This window comes from Gallinula chloropus (genome assembly GCF_964237585.1).
Source record: "Gallinula chloropus genome assembly, chromosome: 4".
Lineage (NCBI taxonomy): Eukaryota > Metazoa > Chordata > Aves > Gruiformes > Rallidae > Gallinula > Gallinula chloropus.
The window spans coordinates 58213088-58231513 of NC_140088.1; the positions used below are offsets into that span (position 1 = coordinate 58213088).

An 18426-nucleotide genomic window follows, 5' to 3' on the forward strand; every position below is an offset into this window, starting at 1 on the left:
CTTGCTAAGGAAGTTATATGTACATAAATGACTACAAAAATTAGTGTGCTAATTAGTATCTGCTTTCCAATTCTTTCTAGTTAGTTAAACACTGTGAACGTAACAACTGTAGTTACATGTCTTCCAGCCCACTGACTACAGGTGCTTGGAGGACAGTGTTAAGAGGGAGGGAAGTTGTGGGGAACTTGCTTTAAAGGAGTCTTGGTGTATTCTTTTAAACTCTAAAAAAAACCCCTATGGCTTATGTCCTTTATTTAAAGAAAATAGGTTAATCTGCCCAAGATTAATGAAAGTAAGACAGCTGAGAAAAGCAGATTGCTAGACAGATATATATTGTCCAAGAGGTCAGTCATGTTTAAAGAAAGTCTGTATAGTTGCCAGACATCCACAGGCACATTCTGAGATGCTGTCTATAATTCATGGATTCCATCTTAGTTCCTGTTTTTGTACGATTAGCTCCACCACTATACAGTTCCTGCTTCCAGGGGCCAAAAGGATCCAAGCCACATTGATATTATCCTAGTTTCATATTGAACTAGCCCTACTTACACTTTTGTACTGTCTGCTAAGAGGAACATCTCAGACAAATGGACCTTATTTTTACAGAGAGCACAAAAGAGCACTAATATCTTTTTCCTTTGCTGCTTCTTACATGTAACTTACTGGAAATCATACCAAAATCACCCAAGCTAAAGAGGACTTTCCTGGAAACAGGGCAAACTACCACCACAGGGGAAGCAGCTAATGGAATTACTAATTGCTAGCCCTTTACAAAAGGCCATAGACCTCTACCAAGCAAAAAACCCCAAACAAACACATTGTGCTGTTCTCTAAAGAAAGTCATGGCAAAAAGATCCTATAAACTGAACTTAAAATGTAACTCACCTAAAAAAAAATTGGTATTAATTACCGAAATAGCAATCAGTATTCCTAACTTTCATTTAAAAAGAAAAAAGGTATGCTTGCTTCCCTTTTTTTTTTATAATTGGATACACTGCAACATATAGTCAATATTAAGAAATATTCTTCTACTGAATACAGCTTTTGTTTTATTCAATAGCCCATTTTGTGCTGTTCAGAATCACAACCCTATGAGAAATCTGGAACCAAGTGGCATTGCATTACCAATGCAAAATGAATCATTCAAGTCTATAGAAGGTATTTCTGGTTTTATATATTTCACACTGGAAACTGCAATCCTGAGTCTCTAGTAACTTGATTCCCCTGTCGACATCAGTTGCATACACTGTCAGCATCAAAGCAATGTTACAAACTGACCTGTTCGGGTTTTGATGATTAGATACAGGTGCACACGACTACAATAAACACTCAGTTTAGGGGAGCTTCATAGAGAAGAAAGAAAAATTAAAATAAAAGCTCCTTTTGCGAGGTTTTGTAACCGGTGTCCCTAGTCACTATTAAGGTACAATGGTAGAGAAAAGGAAAATGCAGTGCACAGTTTGTAAACAGTAAGGAATTGTAGATGCATGACAACCCTCCACAAAATAACTGAGAAAAATATGAGAATATTCCTTTAAAAACACTTCTAAATTATTACATGGCATCCCAGGAAGACAGTGACAAGACATAACAATGGAAAAAGCCAGTGAAAAACTAACCAGTTTCTATAATTACACCAATATTTACAGGGCATACCACAGAGCTATTTCCGGATTCTTAAATCTCTACTTCAGATCTAACAAAGGAGTATCTCTAATCACAGGCACTCCCTGGTAAACTCCCATCCAAAGTATATCAACAAGAATTAGATAGAGTTGCATACTCTGACAAGGCCCTTGGTGTGGCCCCTATCCTTTTGAGGGGTACTAATATAACAGGGTAATTAGGAGAAAGCAACTTTAGATTACTAGACTGTTCTGCTTAAACTATCATTGAAGAAACATGGATAATTCCTACTGATTTTGTTGCTTAATAGCCACAATCAGCAAAAAAATCCCACGTTTAAAAGGTTAAGATATTTTCTTTTAAAAAAAAATCCAAACAACTAAAACCTACCATTTAATGTATCTGCAAATTAGTTTGAATTGGTATAATTTTTGTCTTCCAGTGCAGGCTGCACAAAGAGGACATATGAGGCTAAAATATTAATTAAAAGCAAATCTGAAAAGGCCTAGAAGTTCAGCTGAAACTAACCTGGCAATCTGTCACTGACTGCCTACTAGTTATCCATCTGAACTTTCCAGTGACAGGTTAGATGGGTTAGATACCAAGTACTTCTTATTTTCAAAGTCTCCAGAAACTTTACAGTCAGTCAATTATTATGGCACCTGTTGGAGGCATTCTTTCAGAACAAGTCTTCAGTGTGTCAATCAGAGGCAAGTTTGTCCCAAAACACTTGAGACAACTTGCAATTCTGTACAAAAAGACTCTTACAAATGTCACTTGGTATTCCTTTATCTAGTCATACATTTCCCAAGTCAGTTCATATTTTATTTGACCAGTTTTGTTTGTTAGGAGTTATCTGCATGTTAGGCGTGGCATTTTCTATCTTTGGGAGAAATGGAAATCAAGCCATTTTGGTAACTTTAGCCTCTCAACTACACACACACATGCAACTACTGCTGTTACAGTAGGAAGGCAGGTGTAGTAATAAAACCAAAATACTCGAAGAAGTTTCTGTTTCAAAAGATTGCAGTGTCCTTGACATAGTGATGGAACCACATTTCTGAACAGGTTGTAATTGGGCCTTCAGCCAAATCAAGCCTGGCTTTAGGTTTGCAGGATACAGCTGTGTACAGCTGTTCAGCCCAGCCCTGGCCTTTGAACACTGCCTCTGGCACTCCCGCAGCTCTGTACCCTGTGTCACTAGTTAGGAGTTCTGCATCACCCATCCACTGCAATCTGAGTTTGTCTGGGTGCAGCAATAAGTTGAGGAAACTGAAGCAAATTTCATATGAGAGAAGCCTCGAGTCATTAGGGACACCATCTTTAAATATGCCTAGTAACCATACCAGCAAACTGTACAATGTTAATTTAAGCCACACGCATTGAATGAAACTGAGAACCTTCGGCTCCTTTCTAAAGGAAACACCCCCTACTTCAAGTCCTCGGCAATTCTTCCATAGTTTATCACAGGAAAAAATTACTAACCTTTTCCAATCTGACATATGGCAAGCTCCAGCTTAAAGAATTGGTATTTCATTTTGACTTTGTGCACGGTAAAAATGAAAGCACTTCAAGCTGTCATCCACTATACCTGAAGTAATATGGAGTTTCAAATGCAGTCAAGCAGCAATCATGAAGTTCTTTAGGTCGGAAAGACCTTAAGGATCATTTAGTCCAACTGTAAACCTAACACTGCCAAGTCCTCCACTAAACTGTGTCCCAAAGAGACACATCTATACACCTTTTAAATCCCTCCAGTGATGGTGACTTGGCCACTCCCCTGGGCTGCCTGTTCCAGTGCTTGACAACACTTTTGGTGAACAAATTTTTCCTAATATCAAATCTAAACCTCCTGCCACAACTTGGAGACAGCTTGCTCTTAGCCTATCACTTGTTACTTGGGAGAAGAGAAGGACACCTACTCCACTAAAACCTCCTTTGAAGTGGCTGTAGAGAGCAATAAGGTGCCCCCTTTACCTCCTTTTCTCGAGGCTAAACAACGCCAAGTTCCCTCAGCCACTCCTCAAAGGACTTGCTCTCTACACACTACACCAGCTTCATTGCTCTCCTCCAGATACAAAATGTCAGTTAATTCAACCTGGTTTAAAAAAGAGGAAAACACTTACCTGAGGGTAAGGGTCAACTGTTGCTCCTTCGATTTTACTAAGTCTCCTACTCTAAAAGTTGTACAGCCCAGGAAGCTTCGCTACAAAACAGAAAGAAAAGACATCTCCGTTAATTTGGGGGATTTTAATTGTTACTTTTTTGCTTCTCACTTGGAAATCTTTCTTTGTTACCTAATAAAATATTAATTTCCAACAAAGGATTTTTGACACACCGATCTGTAGAAATTTTGTATACACCTGTAGCATGATGATCAGTCAGTTGTTAACCTCTGGTTTCACAGACAGAAAGCTCTCTGTTTTTAACTAAGAGCAACCTGACAAAGTAACAGGCTGTAAAATGTACAGCCACTGGAAAAATTTTGTTCAGTACAAACATTCCTCTTTTTAAGCTCTGTATTAACAAGAAATGCCAAATTTTCAATGTTTTATCAAACATATTCTTGCTGTTTTTTCCTCAAGCCATAGGCACTAGCATTTATGTATTCCAGATCTAATGTATTTCCTAAGAAGGTATTTTTGCACTGAACTCAGTACATGTTTATTAATAGATGTGTTATATTCCTCTAGTTTACAACAGTCTTTCTAATACTTGTTTCCTTTATTTCCATTGTAAGCTGGACCTATCCATTACAGTACAAGGGCAGAGAAATTTCCTAATGAAAGTAGAATGTCTAAAGCCAAATTAAGCTAAAACACTATCTTTTGCTTCTATCAAAATCACCTTTACACAATATCAAGAAAATAGGGTAAAGAGGAAAACAAATGCATCTTCTTTGTTTTTTGCCTTTTTTTTTTTTTGGCTATTTTTTAACCTCTGCTGGTATCCTGCTGCACGCTGCTAAAGGTCTCCTTTGGTCAACAGTAGTATTCTTGCCATAGGAACAACAGGTAAGAAAGGAACAGTCTACAGCCATCTACTATCCATTTATCTTTCAAATACACAACTCAATATCTCCTGCTCTGAATAAATGATGATGAGATGATAAGATTATGTTGAATTCTTGCAAGAAAACAGTAAGCAGTACACAAAGTCTGTTTTTATTAGATTATACAAATTTTACCCTACTGTTGGAATGGCAAAGTAAAATTGCATGCTAAATTATACATGTCCCTGTATATACAAATTAAAAAAGAATCAAGTGGCTTCTGAGTCAACATGGGCTGCACGCAGAGAGCAACTTTTCCCTTCAGGGAAAGAGAGAAGAGAATTTGTGTTTGTTGCTACCAAGAAGCATAAATTCCTCTAGTTAAAAATGAACCCGCAGCCTGCTCTTTCAGGAAGGCCGGCTGTATAGTGAGGATCTGAATGCTAACAATGAAGCTCTACACTAAGGTAGGTTTTCTAGCACATAAAATGTACAATTCAAATCATAATTCTCAATTTAGGTAAGCACCAACTTTGGAAAACGAAGTCAGTTATGGCTCATCCTTTTCTATGATGCAGGCTTGACTGGATGTCATGGTGGATGAGAAACTTAACATGAGCCAGCAGTGTGCTCCTGCAACTCACAAGGCCAATGGTATCCTGGGCTCCATCAGAAGAGGGGTGGCCAGCAGGGACAGGGAGGTGACTGTCCCTCTCTACTCTGCCCTCATGAGGCCCCATCTGGAGTCCTGTGTCCAGATCTGGGGCTGCCAATACAAGAAGGATGTGGAACTGTTGGAGAGGGTTCAGAGGAGGGCCACAAAGATGATTAGAGGGCTGGAGCACCTCCCCTATGAAAAGAGGCTGAGGGAGCTGGGCTTGTTCACCCTGGAGAAGAGAAGGCTATGGGGGGACCGCATTGCAGCCTTCCAGTACCTGAAGGGAGCATAGAAACAGGAGGGGAATCAACTTTTTTTAAAGGGTAGACAACGGCAGGACACGGGGGAATGGATTAAAACTAAAGGAAGGAAGGTTTAAATTAGATATTAGGGGAAGTTTTTACAGACAGAGTGGTGAGGTGCTGGAACAGGCTGCCCAGAGAGGTGGTGGATGTCCCGTCCCTGGAAGTGTTCAGGGCCAGGTTGGATGGGGCCCTGGGCAACCTTGTGTAGATCCAGGCCTGGAGGTTGGTGTCCCTGCCTGTGGCAGGGGGGTTGGAGCTCTATGATCCTTGGGGTCCCTTCCAACCCATGCCATTCTATGATTCTATGATTTCTAGTGCTCTGGTTGGCACTTTGGCAGCAAATTAAAAAGACATAAGGTGAGAGTCTGGAAAGGCTGGGAAAACAGGGGATTTAGTAGGTGCTGAACAGGCATTAAGAAAAAAAAAAGCCTATTGGGAAAATCTAGAGAAAAATACCACAGCTGTACAAGCAGAGGCCTGAGCTGGTTTTCACTGTGGAAAAGAAACCTACTTTTACAAGAAATAAGCCCAGGTGTGGCATATGGCCTTGCCAGAGTAAACACACCGTTCTGTCTTCCTTAAGATCAGTCAATATCAAACTGTTTCTTCACTAAAACGCTACGGTAGCATAGTTAGCACAGATTAGTTACCTGCTTACAGGAGTGTATCGTTCTTGAGCTCTATAATAAGATGACATTCCACAGCACAATGTCTATATAGCAGCCTTTATTCCAGCATTTTCTGGCATTCAAGCACTTGTATTTGCTACTGCATCATTTGGAAAGAGAGAGCAGGATATTTGGAATTAAACTAATATAGGTTGGGTCACTTGGGGCTTCTTTTTGCAGCACAATAGAACTATAAATCCATTTAAGAACCCTAAATTGGAGTCCTCGTATGATTAGGACTAAGAAGCAATTATACCACTCTCATATACATCTCTGAGTGTCATATCTAATTCTCTGGAGTCATAAAACTAAAGGTGAACAATTTTATGAGCTTTAAAAAAACAACCTATTTGCCTGTTTCATATTTTTACACTTACTTAGAATTAAGTTTTCTTTTCCTAGCAATGCAATTAGGAGTTACTTAGAAAACTAAATAAATTATAAATGATTCCATGACCCAAATGACGAGAGTTATGCTAATATTCAAGGGGTCTAATTTCAAACAATGCTGGACAATACTTTTTCCATACTGATTTAGATAAATAGTCTACCCTGGGACCTGAACTGGCAGTCTACAAACCAATGTGACTTTGCACATGCGACTTGAAAAGGCTTGAGAAGCAGGCTTTAAACAGAACTGCTGCTGTAATGCTAACTACAGAGTAATGCTCCTCTGTAATTTTACTAGTGGGGTACTTACAATTATAAACCTTAAGATATGTGCCTTGAGTAGTTTGATGAATAATCTCAGCTAGGCAAAGGAAAAGTCTCTATAATAGCTACCTGAAAGGTTGAAATACATCAATTATTTCACTAATACTGAACTTGCTGCCAAGCTACAGATTTTTTGAACACTTAGCTAAAGTCCTGGAAACTATGCCAAGGAAACCCTGGTAATGCAGGAAAGTCAACACCTCAGGCTAAAAATTTAAGAAAACAGTTACTCAAAAATCTTTTCAGACAAAGGTGTGATACCTGCACCAGATGGTGTTTGGTCTTTTATTCAACTCTAGAAGTACCAATGTTTCCCAGTCCTGTGAGAAGTCCATATTATCTGGGAGGTTCCAGCCTTCCCAAACCCGGACATTACATACCAATACCTTTGCTAAAATTTCTAGAGACCTACACATAAACATAAGGCCTTCATATGCACCAGCATGACCTCTTAAAATGAACCCAAAGATAACTCCTAGAGCAGAATCTTTTATACTCTGCACACAAAAGCCAGGAGGCAACAGCCCAGGCTCACTGAGGCAATGTAATTCCAAGCTCTCAATGACATCAATATTGCTTTTATGGAAGTGGCAAGAAGTTTAGATAGCTGTGCTTGCCTCAGGATAATTTCAGTTGAAAAGCATGTGAATGGGATTACATCTATCACTGAGACTATTACTTCTGCCTTGATTTTTTTTTTTTATTCATTTAACCCTTCTGCTATTAAGAAAACTTGCCAAGTCCTGTTTAGCAGTTAGGCAAAACACCAGTTCTCTTCATTGTGTGCCTGTGTCTGCTGATGAGGTGAAAAGAAATAATTCATTGATTAGTGAAAAAGAAAAAAACCTGCTTACTCCAACATCTGCTCTTGGCTCCTTGTGATCAGGTAAGACACTGGTGTGGACCTGAGAGGGGGGAAAAAGGGCAAACAGAACATTACAATTTTGTTGTTACTTTCCAACAAGAATGAGAAAAGTTTGTGCTTTTTTTCCTCATGATTTCTACATTTTAGAGATAAATTTAAAGGGAGATATAGAAATGTATACACAATTTAATAACAATTAATAAAAAATTAAGCATAATAACCTTCTGATTCCCACAGTGAAAGTCTCTCACCACTACCCATTTATCATTCTTAACTTTCCTGATTCTCTAAAGGGACAAAGGTTGTGCTCAGTTTTTCCTTTCCTAAAAGCCAGACTCTTTGGTTCTAACTCAAAAGCCAGAATTCTTCATCTACAGTTGTTAGCTGGAATGAAAACGTTCCACCATAAATGAAAGAGCACAGTATGTTATTAAGTATTTCCACCAAATAAATGCTTGCCTCTGCAGGCTGATCATAACGGGCATCCTGATCCTCAGTCTCACACAACGTATGACCCCATCCCTTCCTACCACTTCCAGAGCATCTTTGAAATGACAAATATTTGCAGGCATCCGTTGAATTAATGTCCTGGTATTCTCCTCTACATGGAACCTACAGCTATCCCTGCATTCTCTGCAGGGTGGGTCTGCTGTTATACATAAGTCCTTTAATATCACAAGAAAAAGTATGGAGCAACCTGACTTCTTATTTCCATATTTCGCCAAAAATAGTACAGGTTTTGGAGCAGTGGGTTTAGTACCTACATTGTTGATTGATGGTTGAGAACAGAAAAGTGATTAAACAGTGAGAAAAAGCAAAATAAAACAACCCCCAAAACTATCAGAAGCCCTCCATGACACCCCTCTAACACAGCCGGCCTTAGCCAAAACAGCCCACTGGATTAGCCTGGTGGTAAAAGGATGCCAGCTTCAGCAACACACAAGGGAGGGATGAACTGAGCATTCACAGCTGTTCTATTACCTAGCCTACATAACAGATACCCATTTGCAGCACAGCTGCCCAAGGACAACGTTTTGGCTTGATTTCAAAGTAAAGCTCCAACTTATTTTGCAGATCTGTCAGCAAAAGACTCATTTTGTCCCATGCAATCAAACTAGCTGCAATCTACTACATAAAGAGACACACACATCCTCTTTAAAACAAAGATAACAATCCTTGTCTGTTATCCTAAATGCAGTATGTTGTTAGAAAGGGCAAATCAAAAATATACCAGAGACACAACGAAATCATACCATAGCTTTTTTTGTCAGTTCTTATCTCTAGAGCGAGGAAAAACTTTATTTCCACAAAAGCCTAAAGATAGTAAAGAAATTCCATAATTAATGAGGGCCACCATACTTTAGAAGTCTGTGGGAGTCCTCATTTGGATGCAATTTTACATTTGCGCTTTTTCCACTAATATAACATTAACAACTCCAAGGCATTTAACTTTATACAAACCAAAATTTTCAACTTGAATTTATCTGCAAATACTTTAAGTAGTAAATGAAAATAAAATTACTGATATATCCTCGTTGGTGATAGCTGGTGATACCTTTTGGAGGCTAGGGAAATAACATACAGCAGATCTGTTTCTTGAAGAGGGACTATCAATGAGAGGCTAAAAACTGTTATGTCATTTTAAGGTGCTAAAAAGCTGTTCAATACACCAGCCTCAAACAGCTAACATCTGGCCCAAAGTGGAAGTGAGGTATTTCTATTCTCTAATTATTATGGATATTCAAGAAACGTGAACAAATGATTTAAGAATGAACCTTCCTTTTCATCACTAAAGATGTAGGAAGATGTGTTTATAACAATGAAGCAGTTCAGCAAGTATTTCAAAACACATATTACTGCTTTTTCATGGTACTGAGGTGTGCTTTCAAGAGAAAGCCCATGCATCTTTTATGCTTATTAAAATCAGCAGAACCAAGCATATACTTAGTCAAGGAATATTCATTCCTTCTTTTGCTGGGTAAAGCCTCAGTTCAGGAGAACTTATTACTGGGTTTTGACCCAGCAGAGAAGCAGGAAGGGATGTTAAAACTTGGCAAAATAAGGAATAAAATTGTGTTGCCTGTTTGCCATTCCAAGGTCAATTTCACTAGCGTTACAATGAAAGGAATAGAAAAAGTATCCACAAACTTCAGCTTTCAGTTTTAAAATAATCTTTTTTTCAGCTATGTGGTTTGTTTATTTTCATTTGGTTTTGACCACTTTACAACCAGTAGTCACACAACCAGAAAATGTAATTTTTTTTGATCCAAGTGTGTGAACACATTAAAATTTTAGAAACAGTTTTAAAATATTCATTAAAAAGAAGAAGTTGCACATGTGTATGTAAGTATATATATGGGAGCTTTAGCCTGGTCCTTTTCATGCTGCATATAGGTTGCATTCCCAAAACAACATATTCAACTTCCAGAATACTGCAATTATCAGAATCCCATTACGAGACGTCCACGTAGGCCCAGGCACGCATCACTGCAAGCACAAAGTCAGAAAGTTCACAACCAAATATAAAACCTAAGAAACAACCTGGCGCTAGTCCCAATCCACAAAATGAAAGAGAAAAGGAGGAGAGAAATACAAAGGATTTGAATGAGCAAGTATTTTCCCAGTACATTACCTGACTAAACTGCTGTACGTTTTAAGACCTTGTCATAAACCAATTTTTCCCTAACGGCCCCAAAAGTATTCTAAAACAACTAGAAAATATAAATACAAACAAAAAGGCTGATTTTCATCTCAAGTGTCCATTATTCTATTAGAATTCGGGTTTTCTCTTGATTTGCTCTAGGCTTTCCTTAGCAAAATGCAAACCTCTCAGTGGTGGAATAACAGATGTTACAGCCTTTCCTTCCCTGACGAGATGTACGAGGAGATCAAACAAGCAAGAAAGATAAATTGTAACCTAGGTCTAATGTAAAATGTTTATGACAAGTATTCATTCCAGTGACTCAGTTTGTAAATGAATACAGCTATCTTGTATACCCCACAGCTTGTGGTACCAGGAGGTACACGAGGGCACTACACCGGTTACTCATGGCACATTGTGCTTTCTTTAATTCTTATACAGAACAATACGCAATGAGTAGCTAAACTTACACTTCTAGTGCGTTTATCAGAGGTATAACCAAGTGTCAAATTTCTCTAGGTATAAATGCTAAATTCAGCTTTACTGTCCTTTAGTATAAAGCAGCTTTGTATGATTAAAAAGAACATTTCTTTCAGTCATTCATGGCAGTCTAAGCCACATCCACACACACTGTCAAAGTTCAGAAGACTGAATCATTATCATTACTGAAACTTTTTCCCTGTTCTTAATTAGAGTCTTTGCATTTCAATGTATGACCAAAGGCCATGTTTGGAAGGCATTTATATTTTGCAGAGAAATAACGGTAGATCCTTTTCTCAGTTACTCTAGCTTTGTTTCATAAAACCAACAGTAGCTTCCAATGACTTCCCAGTACTTATTTCTGTTAGCTGTTCAAATGCACTATTCTGTCACCAGTTATCTGCTCCCAGCATCTCACAATAACTAGGGACACACCACATCAGGCAAAGCATAGAGGGGCTGTCAGCATTTATGCTGCTGACAGCAGTCATAAATGTGACTTACACTCTTTCTGTATAGCACCTCCCAGGGAGGCATTCACAGTTTCTGCACCTTTCATTCCCCCACAGACCCTTCTGCACAGAAAGTGAGCCCTGAGCTCTGCTAATGCAACCACCACGGCTCCACAGCTGGCTGCTATGGGCAGCCAGTCCTTACCCCCACACCACCATCTCCCTGCCAGCCATGTGGCACCACCCATCAAATGTATTTCTTGCAATTTTTCAGTCAAAGAGGTTGTAGCTTCATGGATGTGTGAGGGATGAGCTGAAAATGCTGAAAACTGTTACTGCGTCCCGCAACAATATTGATCAGCTTTTAGAGAATAGGTCCCTTCCAGTACATGCAGCAAATTCATTTTTAAAAGAATATATTGATGAGATACTGTACATTTACCAGCTATTTATTTTCATCATATAGATTAACACTTTGCCAAACAGTTCAATCAGCATAGCGTAGTCAGCAAAGTAAAACACTTCCATCAATACTTTGTTGGATACGTGTGTATTGGATGGAGGACAATGCTAATACAGGCATTTTCTGACCTTCAGTGTGTAATTATTTCTAAGAGTCCATATAAAGGAAAAAAGAAAACCTTTTCCCAACAGACATGGATGTGGTATTGCAGGGATTACAGTTTCCATGGAAAAGTTGCTACAGTCACACTAACAAGCGTTAAATTTCAGTCAGGATAAAAACAAGTAATGGGAACATAATCTAGATCAACTTTACTGCAATACTTCTGCATAGGTATTTTATATATATATGTATGCCATGTTTCTTACGTATTGACAAAACGTCTTTGTACACTTTCTAGAGAAGAGTACCAAGACATGGTACAAGATAAGCATCACACAAGCATTATGTGATTTCCCTCCCTCCAAAAAGCAAGGTTAACAGAATTTAAAAGCTTCTGTAGGTGCATGAAAAATGAGCAGAAAAATCAAAAAAACCTTGAATATTTGATTACAATTATGGTTTTGTTTATTTTTTACAACTCAGGCATGTGATCAGAATTGCCTTCAAAAAGCAGAAATCCACAGTTCAGAAAGATTTCTAGGAGCTGTTTATTGAATGCATCATAAAAACCATGCCGCCTCTGCAACATCCAAACGGAAGATGGAAACAACCAAGTGACAGAAAAATCATAAGGGGCATAATGGACACTTTAGGAGAAGCTACAGAGAGTTGGGTTAGATCCACCAAGACTTCTTCACTCAGCAGAGTTGCCAGCCATACCAGAGCTGTACTACCGTGCACTGTGGCTCTACACAAAATGGTACCTGCTGTAGCTGGGATCCCAGGAGGTTACAGCTTGGGTACAGGGCCCAACTCAGCACAGCTCAGAGATTCACCCACTGACACTCAGTCTGCAAACTCCCAAGCACAACTAAGAACTGACTGTATTGGAGATGTGCCAGGAGAAAAAAGGGCAGCTCCTGTTAATGCTCTTCTCCCCCACCAATGCATTAAGATCACACACACAGCTTCTTCCCTTCTATGCTCCAAAACCAAGTACACAAAGTTAAAATCACACATTTGAAACACAGCTATAACAATCTCTCTTTATCTAGGCCTACACTCTTCCACACTTAGCCATATGATAACTAATTCTTGAAGGCAAAGTTCTAAGTTTGATTTCTCTCTTGGATTCAAGGTAAATATGAAACAGCTAGCAAATATATCCATATAAATCTAAATACTTTTGAAAATATTTTTACCAATGCAGTGAAAAAATGGAAGGAAGAAGCTATTTATCTTGTCAAGCTTGTGCTTCTTTCTTTTTTAAAACTGATTTGAAACAGCTTTTTTTTTTCCACTAAGAACTGCCAACTGTAAGGTTATGTGAAAGATTTAAAGTGACAAAGAAAAATGGTCTTTATAAGTTCAGAATAATTAACATTTGAGTTTTAGCATTACTAAAAATAAGTGCTTTTCTGCTAATAGTAATTAATTTGCTTTTTATTGAAACTTGGGGTACAGATAGTCTGCCTGTTGCTGCTGTACACTGCTATTCAGGGAGAAGAAAAATCATCTATGGATGTACCCAGCTAACGATCAGCTAAGAGTTAATGCAGACCTTCCCTGCAAAGCACTCATGTTGCATGATATCATCACTCCTCTCGTGAAGAGCTGTGGCAGAAGATGACCTTGCAATGTGGTTTCAGCACACACAGTTTGTACTCATGAAGAAATACCTACAAGTGATGGTTCTAGCGTTGCAGGGGGCAGGAATGGCATCTGCTCTCTGCTGCAAAGCATCCAGCCATGGCTGGGAAGTGGCACAGTGCTCACCTGCTCAGAGTCCCCCACAGTACGAAGTGCTGACTGGCAGAAGCAGGCTGGATGGCTGTTTATTGGTCAACCTTGATTTAAGAGATCAAATTTTTGCAATCGAGCACTGGTAGCAATATAATGAAATACAGGCTTTTGCCTCATTCTCCCAGTTCATTTGAGCAGCACCCAACTGCATGAAGAAGCCTTCTGTAATCTTATATAGATACTGAATATTCTAGGCATTTCCTCACTTCTAATTTTTATATAATAGAACATCATGCCTGAAGTCCCTAGTCATTACAATCAGTCAGTAGGGTCGTCGGTCTTCTCACCCCACCATCATAATTTCCAGGAATCACCCCTTTGAAGTCTGTTGCATACTGGGAGCAATCTTCAAAATCTGAAGAGTAAAAATCCCCTTCAAAGTGCTTGTGATGCCTGTTCTTCCCTGCTTGCTTTCACTGTGAAATAGAAATCACAGAAAGCAAATTCCACCTTCTGTCAGCAAGCCTCTGATGGAGCATTCCTAAGTTTTGTTGCCTATTCATTTATATGGGCCAGCCAATGGGGAGCTGTTACTTGCTCAAATCCAAATACCTCAGGCTAGTTATTACAAATCCACCATCCAAAGATCACTGAAACAGACTCTACAATCCAAAAAAAAAGCAGCACTTAACTGCAGCCAGGGAAACCCAGATGTCCTGACAAAGTACACCCCAAACAATATGCACTCCAGAATAAGAAAATAGGATGTAGAAATACGTATATATGCTTTTCTCTCCCCCCGCCCCTCATCTAGCTGGGCATATTGCTTGAGCAAAACACAACTAATCTGGCAATCTCTCAGTCTGTCTGAGCATCTTGCTCCCCTGAAGCAGCAAACTATAACCCAAGTGTTCAAGCTGTAATTTCAGGGTAAAATGCCTTCTAGAATTAAAGTACTCAGCACCGCTCACACAGCCTAAGGCTGCTTGGACAAAAGCAACAGAAAAATTCTCATTTCTATGTTAGTATCAGAGAACCCATGCCAAAAACCATGCTAGAGAAGCCAAGGAAAGAGCTGCTTCTCTAACCACTTATTTCAGGGGACATGTGAGAAGATACAAACATAAGGTGCTGAAAAGCATATACAGTTATCTGCTGAACAGCCAGGTAACACAGTCTCACTTCAGTGTATGATGCACAATATAAGTGAAGGCAAATATCATTGGGCCAATCCAATTATGAGCTCAAAGGCAATATAAAATTACCAGAATACAATCTTCAGCACCAAACTTGAGTATAAAAATTGCATTATGATTCTAAATCTCTTGATAAGCTGAATTGAAATTCCCTTTTTTTCTTTACCAAATGAAGTCTGTTTTTGAGAATGCAAATATCTGCATTTCATAATTTGCACCTATTGCCATAAAAACTGCACTAAGATCTTCAGAAATCTTACTACAAATTAAACATGATGCCATCTACAGTGATGAGTCAGTTACAAGAAGTTTACATTTGCATCTAGTATAGGTATTTCCAACACTCCCTGTTCCTCAACAGATTGTAACATTTACTCAAACAGCAGAAGGTTGTTCACATACTAAACACAGGAAAAAAGAAAAATAAATCTTGCTGCCTTCGACAAATCCAGACCTTTCAATACTCTATACAAAACCTTTCTCAGTCTCCAACTCATGGGAGCAGCTGAAGCAAAGAACTTGGAATTTAAAAGCCTCTGTGCTGCAGCAGTCACATCCCTACCTAAGTTCCCTCTAGAAGCTGATGCTGTCCCTCTGCTGATACCTTGCTGCATTGCCTGCTTGAGCCTCTTAAGTTCAGTATGTTGAATGAGTTATTTTTATGTGAGGTTCAGAACTACCAGTTATTAATAGAAAATAGTCATAAGATTACCCAAAAAGGAAGTGCAATATTCTAACTCTCTTTCCCTTGTTTTAAGGTAACTTTTAAACATGAGTTTTTAAATTTTAAAGTGAACATTTTAGAGCAATTCTGTTCAGCAAGCCAGATGACCTTCCTCATTTCCCATTGGGTGTCTCCCTCAGGGAATTAATTCCAGCAGTGGATTTTCCTGGCAGTTACTGCTAGAGGCAGCTGCAGCAACATCACCACCAGAAAGAACTTTTGTGAAGACTTAAAATGTATAACATTATTTCCCTAAAGTCTGAACCATGCTTACAAGCAGTGCCCGTCCATCAGTATTCTGGACATTTGTAGGTGTTGAGAGAAGCAGAGAAAGGAACATGCATAGACTGAACGTTTTTTGACTAACCCTGCTCCCCTCAAAAGCAGTCATAGAAGTTTGAAAAGCAATCAAGAGCCTGATATTTTATTAAAAAGAAGTATTAGCAGCACAGGGATGTAAGAACCTCCAGATCATTTGTTTCAAAATTTTACTGTCATGGACACCACATAATAAAACCCCTTTCACACATTCTTGAACTATACCTTGAAATTATCCAAATCTCTTCTCCCACCCTTCTAACCCAAAATTCATTCCAAAAAATGATTGCTATAATAGTTCAGAGTCATTCTTTCATTTGCAGACCAGCATTATTCATGGAGAGTTTATACTCATTTGCTCTTCTGCCAACACGGTCTTTTAGTTAAGTAATTATTTTCTGTTCCTCATACTGGTCTCCTGATGTATTCACAAGAAAGGAATCATATGTCCTCCCCTACTTCATTTTGTTCGGATAATAAACCAAGCTTTTCCAATACACTGTCATACAATAGGGTCCATTCCCAAGATCACCCAACCTGTTCCAGTCCTAATTCATCTTTCTTGAATACGAATGCTCACAGCTCCCATTAGGACTTTTCTGACAAGCCGTCAGTAATGTGTACGCTGAACTTCGTTCCCTGGATTCATCTGGGAGTCCCGTTTGTGTCTCTGCTGCATTAGATCCACTGCTCAGTCACACTTTGATCATCTAATTTACCTGCATTGTCCTTCGTGTAATTTGTTTCCGATGCAGTCTTAGTTCCTCCAAAACCGTCACATTAGAAGACACAGGGTCCTGCACTTGGAGGCTACTATATTTCATTGTTTTTACTGTTATTCTAGACTGACTTGAAGCAGCTCCATGGGTAAAGAATTCTCTCTGCTGGCAACTCCTTTTCCCTCAGGAGAACAGGAGCTTTCAGCACTCACTAGATTTTTCTCTAGTAAGTGGAAGCTTGAAGGACTTGCGTATATTTCCAGAAAAGCAGGGAAAATAACATTTATCAGGAAGGACTTTTCTTTTGTTCTTATGACAGTTTGCGATGATGTTTAAAAAACAGTGGAGACAAACGTCTGGTGGTGGCATTACCTAACGGAATGTTCTGGTTTGGGGAATCCTGGGTAAAAACACTCATCAGATTTACTCTGGTAGAAGGCATAAATATAGGTTAGACAGATGAGAGGGAGCACATAAATTTTTTGGGGGCTTGCTGTGAGCTCTATTTTCTCTGCCTTAGTAGACAGGATCTATCTATTAATAAAATTCCATTTTAGTAGACTTACAGCTGTACTTCCCTAGAAAGGGGCACTTCCAACCTCTAGAGCTGCAGTGCTCTCATGAGAATGACTGTTGTGTCCACACACTTGGTCCGCATTGCTAACGAGCCACGTTTAAGGACAGTAAGGAATTTTCTCACAGGAACCTCTGGAAGTTCCTGGGAAAATAAACATTCCCAACTATCCAAACATAAACATTTCCAAAACCATCTACAAAGAAAAGTTGTACAAATTCATTTTTTCATTTGAGAAAGCATTTTGTTCTTGGACTAGGACAGTTAAACCCGCATAGCTGGAATTAAGATATTTGGTACATAAATACTCAAATGAATAACGTACTGGTCAGCCACCTTTAAACAAACAGACAGTGTTTGATGGGGCTCTGACCTCTGCACAACCTTTCTCTCTTCTGAGATGAGAAACTGAAAGGGGTTTATTTATTAAATAAATTCACTGCTGGCTTCAGAAGTGGTTTCAAGACGGATGTCTCATCTCTCTCACAATCTAAATTAGTTTCTCCTTTAAAGGCAAGAAGTAGGTATCACTGGAAGGAGGTATCACCCTGGGCCTACTTTACTCCGCAGCAGGCTAAACACATTTGGTACCTACAAGACAAGGCAGAAAGCAGACATCACACAGTTCCTTTACTTCTCAACACAAAGTGTAACAGAGACAGGTTTATATTAAGACTACTTCGCTGTTTTGTCAGTTAAATTATATCCAGTCACTTCCACATAAAATGTGCATGATTTTGATTGCAAAGTCATTTTACAGAAAGACTGGTTTTCCTCACCTGGATAAGTGTCACTGTGCTTCATTACCATATTAAGATAAAACCACTTTTCCCCCCTCAGTACATTGACTTCTTTTTAAAGCATAGCTGCAATCTGCAGTTATGGTAATCCTTTTCTGTAAGCATGAGATCTTAATTAAAACCGAATAAGCTATGAGCACCTGTCTTTCAAGACACATAAGTAGGGTCAGGAAAGTTGGTAGTCACGGTTGGCTGTGGTAAGTAATTATATTTTGATTCTTATGAATCAGTGTGAATAAAGACATTAGGTAAATATTTGAGTCATTATTTACTTCAGAATTTATATAATGATGATGCAAAAAAATTCTAAGGCTTAGAGTAAACAACCAATATATTTAAATATTTGCACCACTTAAAAAAACAGATTAATTTTTTCTAAAACTGAA

General features: G+C 38.8%; 1 protein-coding gene across 4 annotated transcripts in view; it reads right to left on the minus strand.

The window, feature by feature from the left end:
• Positions 1–18426, minus strand: part of INPP4B (inositol polyphosphate-4-phosphatase type II B) — a gene marked incomplete at its 3' end in the record, with an annotated part of 192740 nt that overhangs the window by 116652 nt on the left and 57662 nt on the right. For 3 of the 4 annotated variants that reach the window (XM_084263374.1, XM_084263372.1, XM_084263373.1), the window contains exons 5-6: positions 7818–7868; positions 3753–3832 (exon numbers count right to left, since the gene is read on the minus strand). In XM_084263374.1, the coding sequence (XP_084119500.1) occupies positions 3753–3832; positions 7818–7868 (131 nt within the window). The remainder of the gene's footprint in view (positions 1–3752; positions 3833–7817; positions 7869–18426) is intronic. The other variant, XM_084263375.1, reaches the window with a different exon arrangement.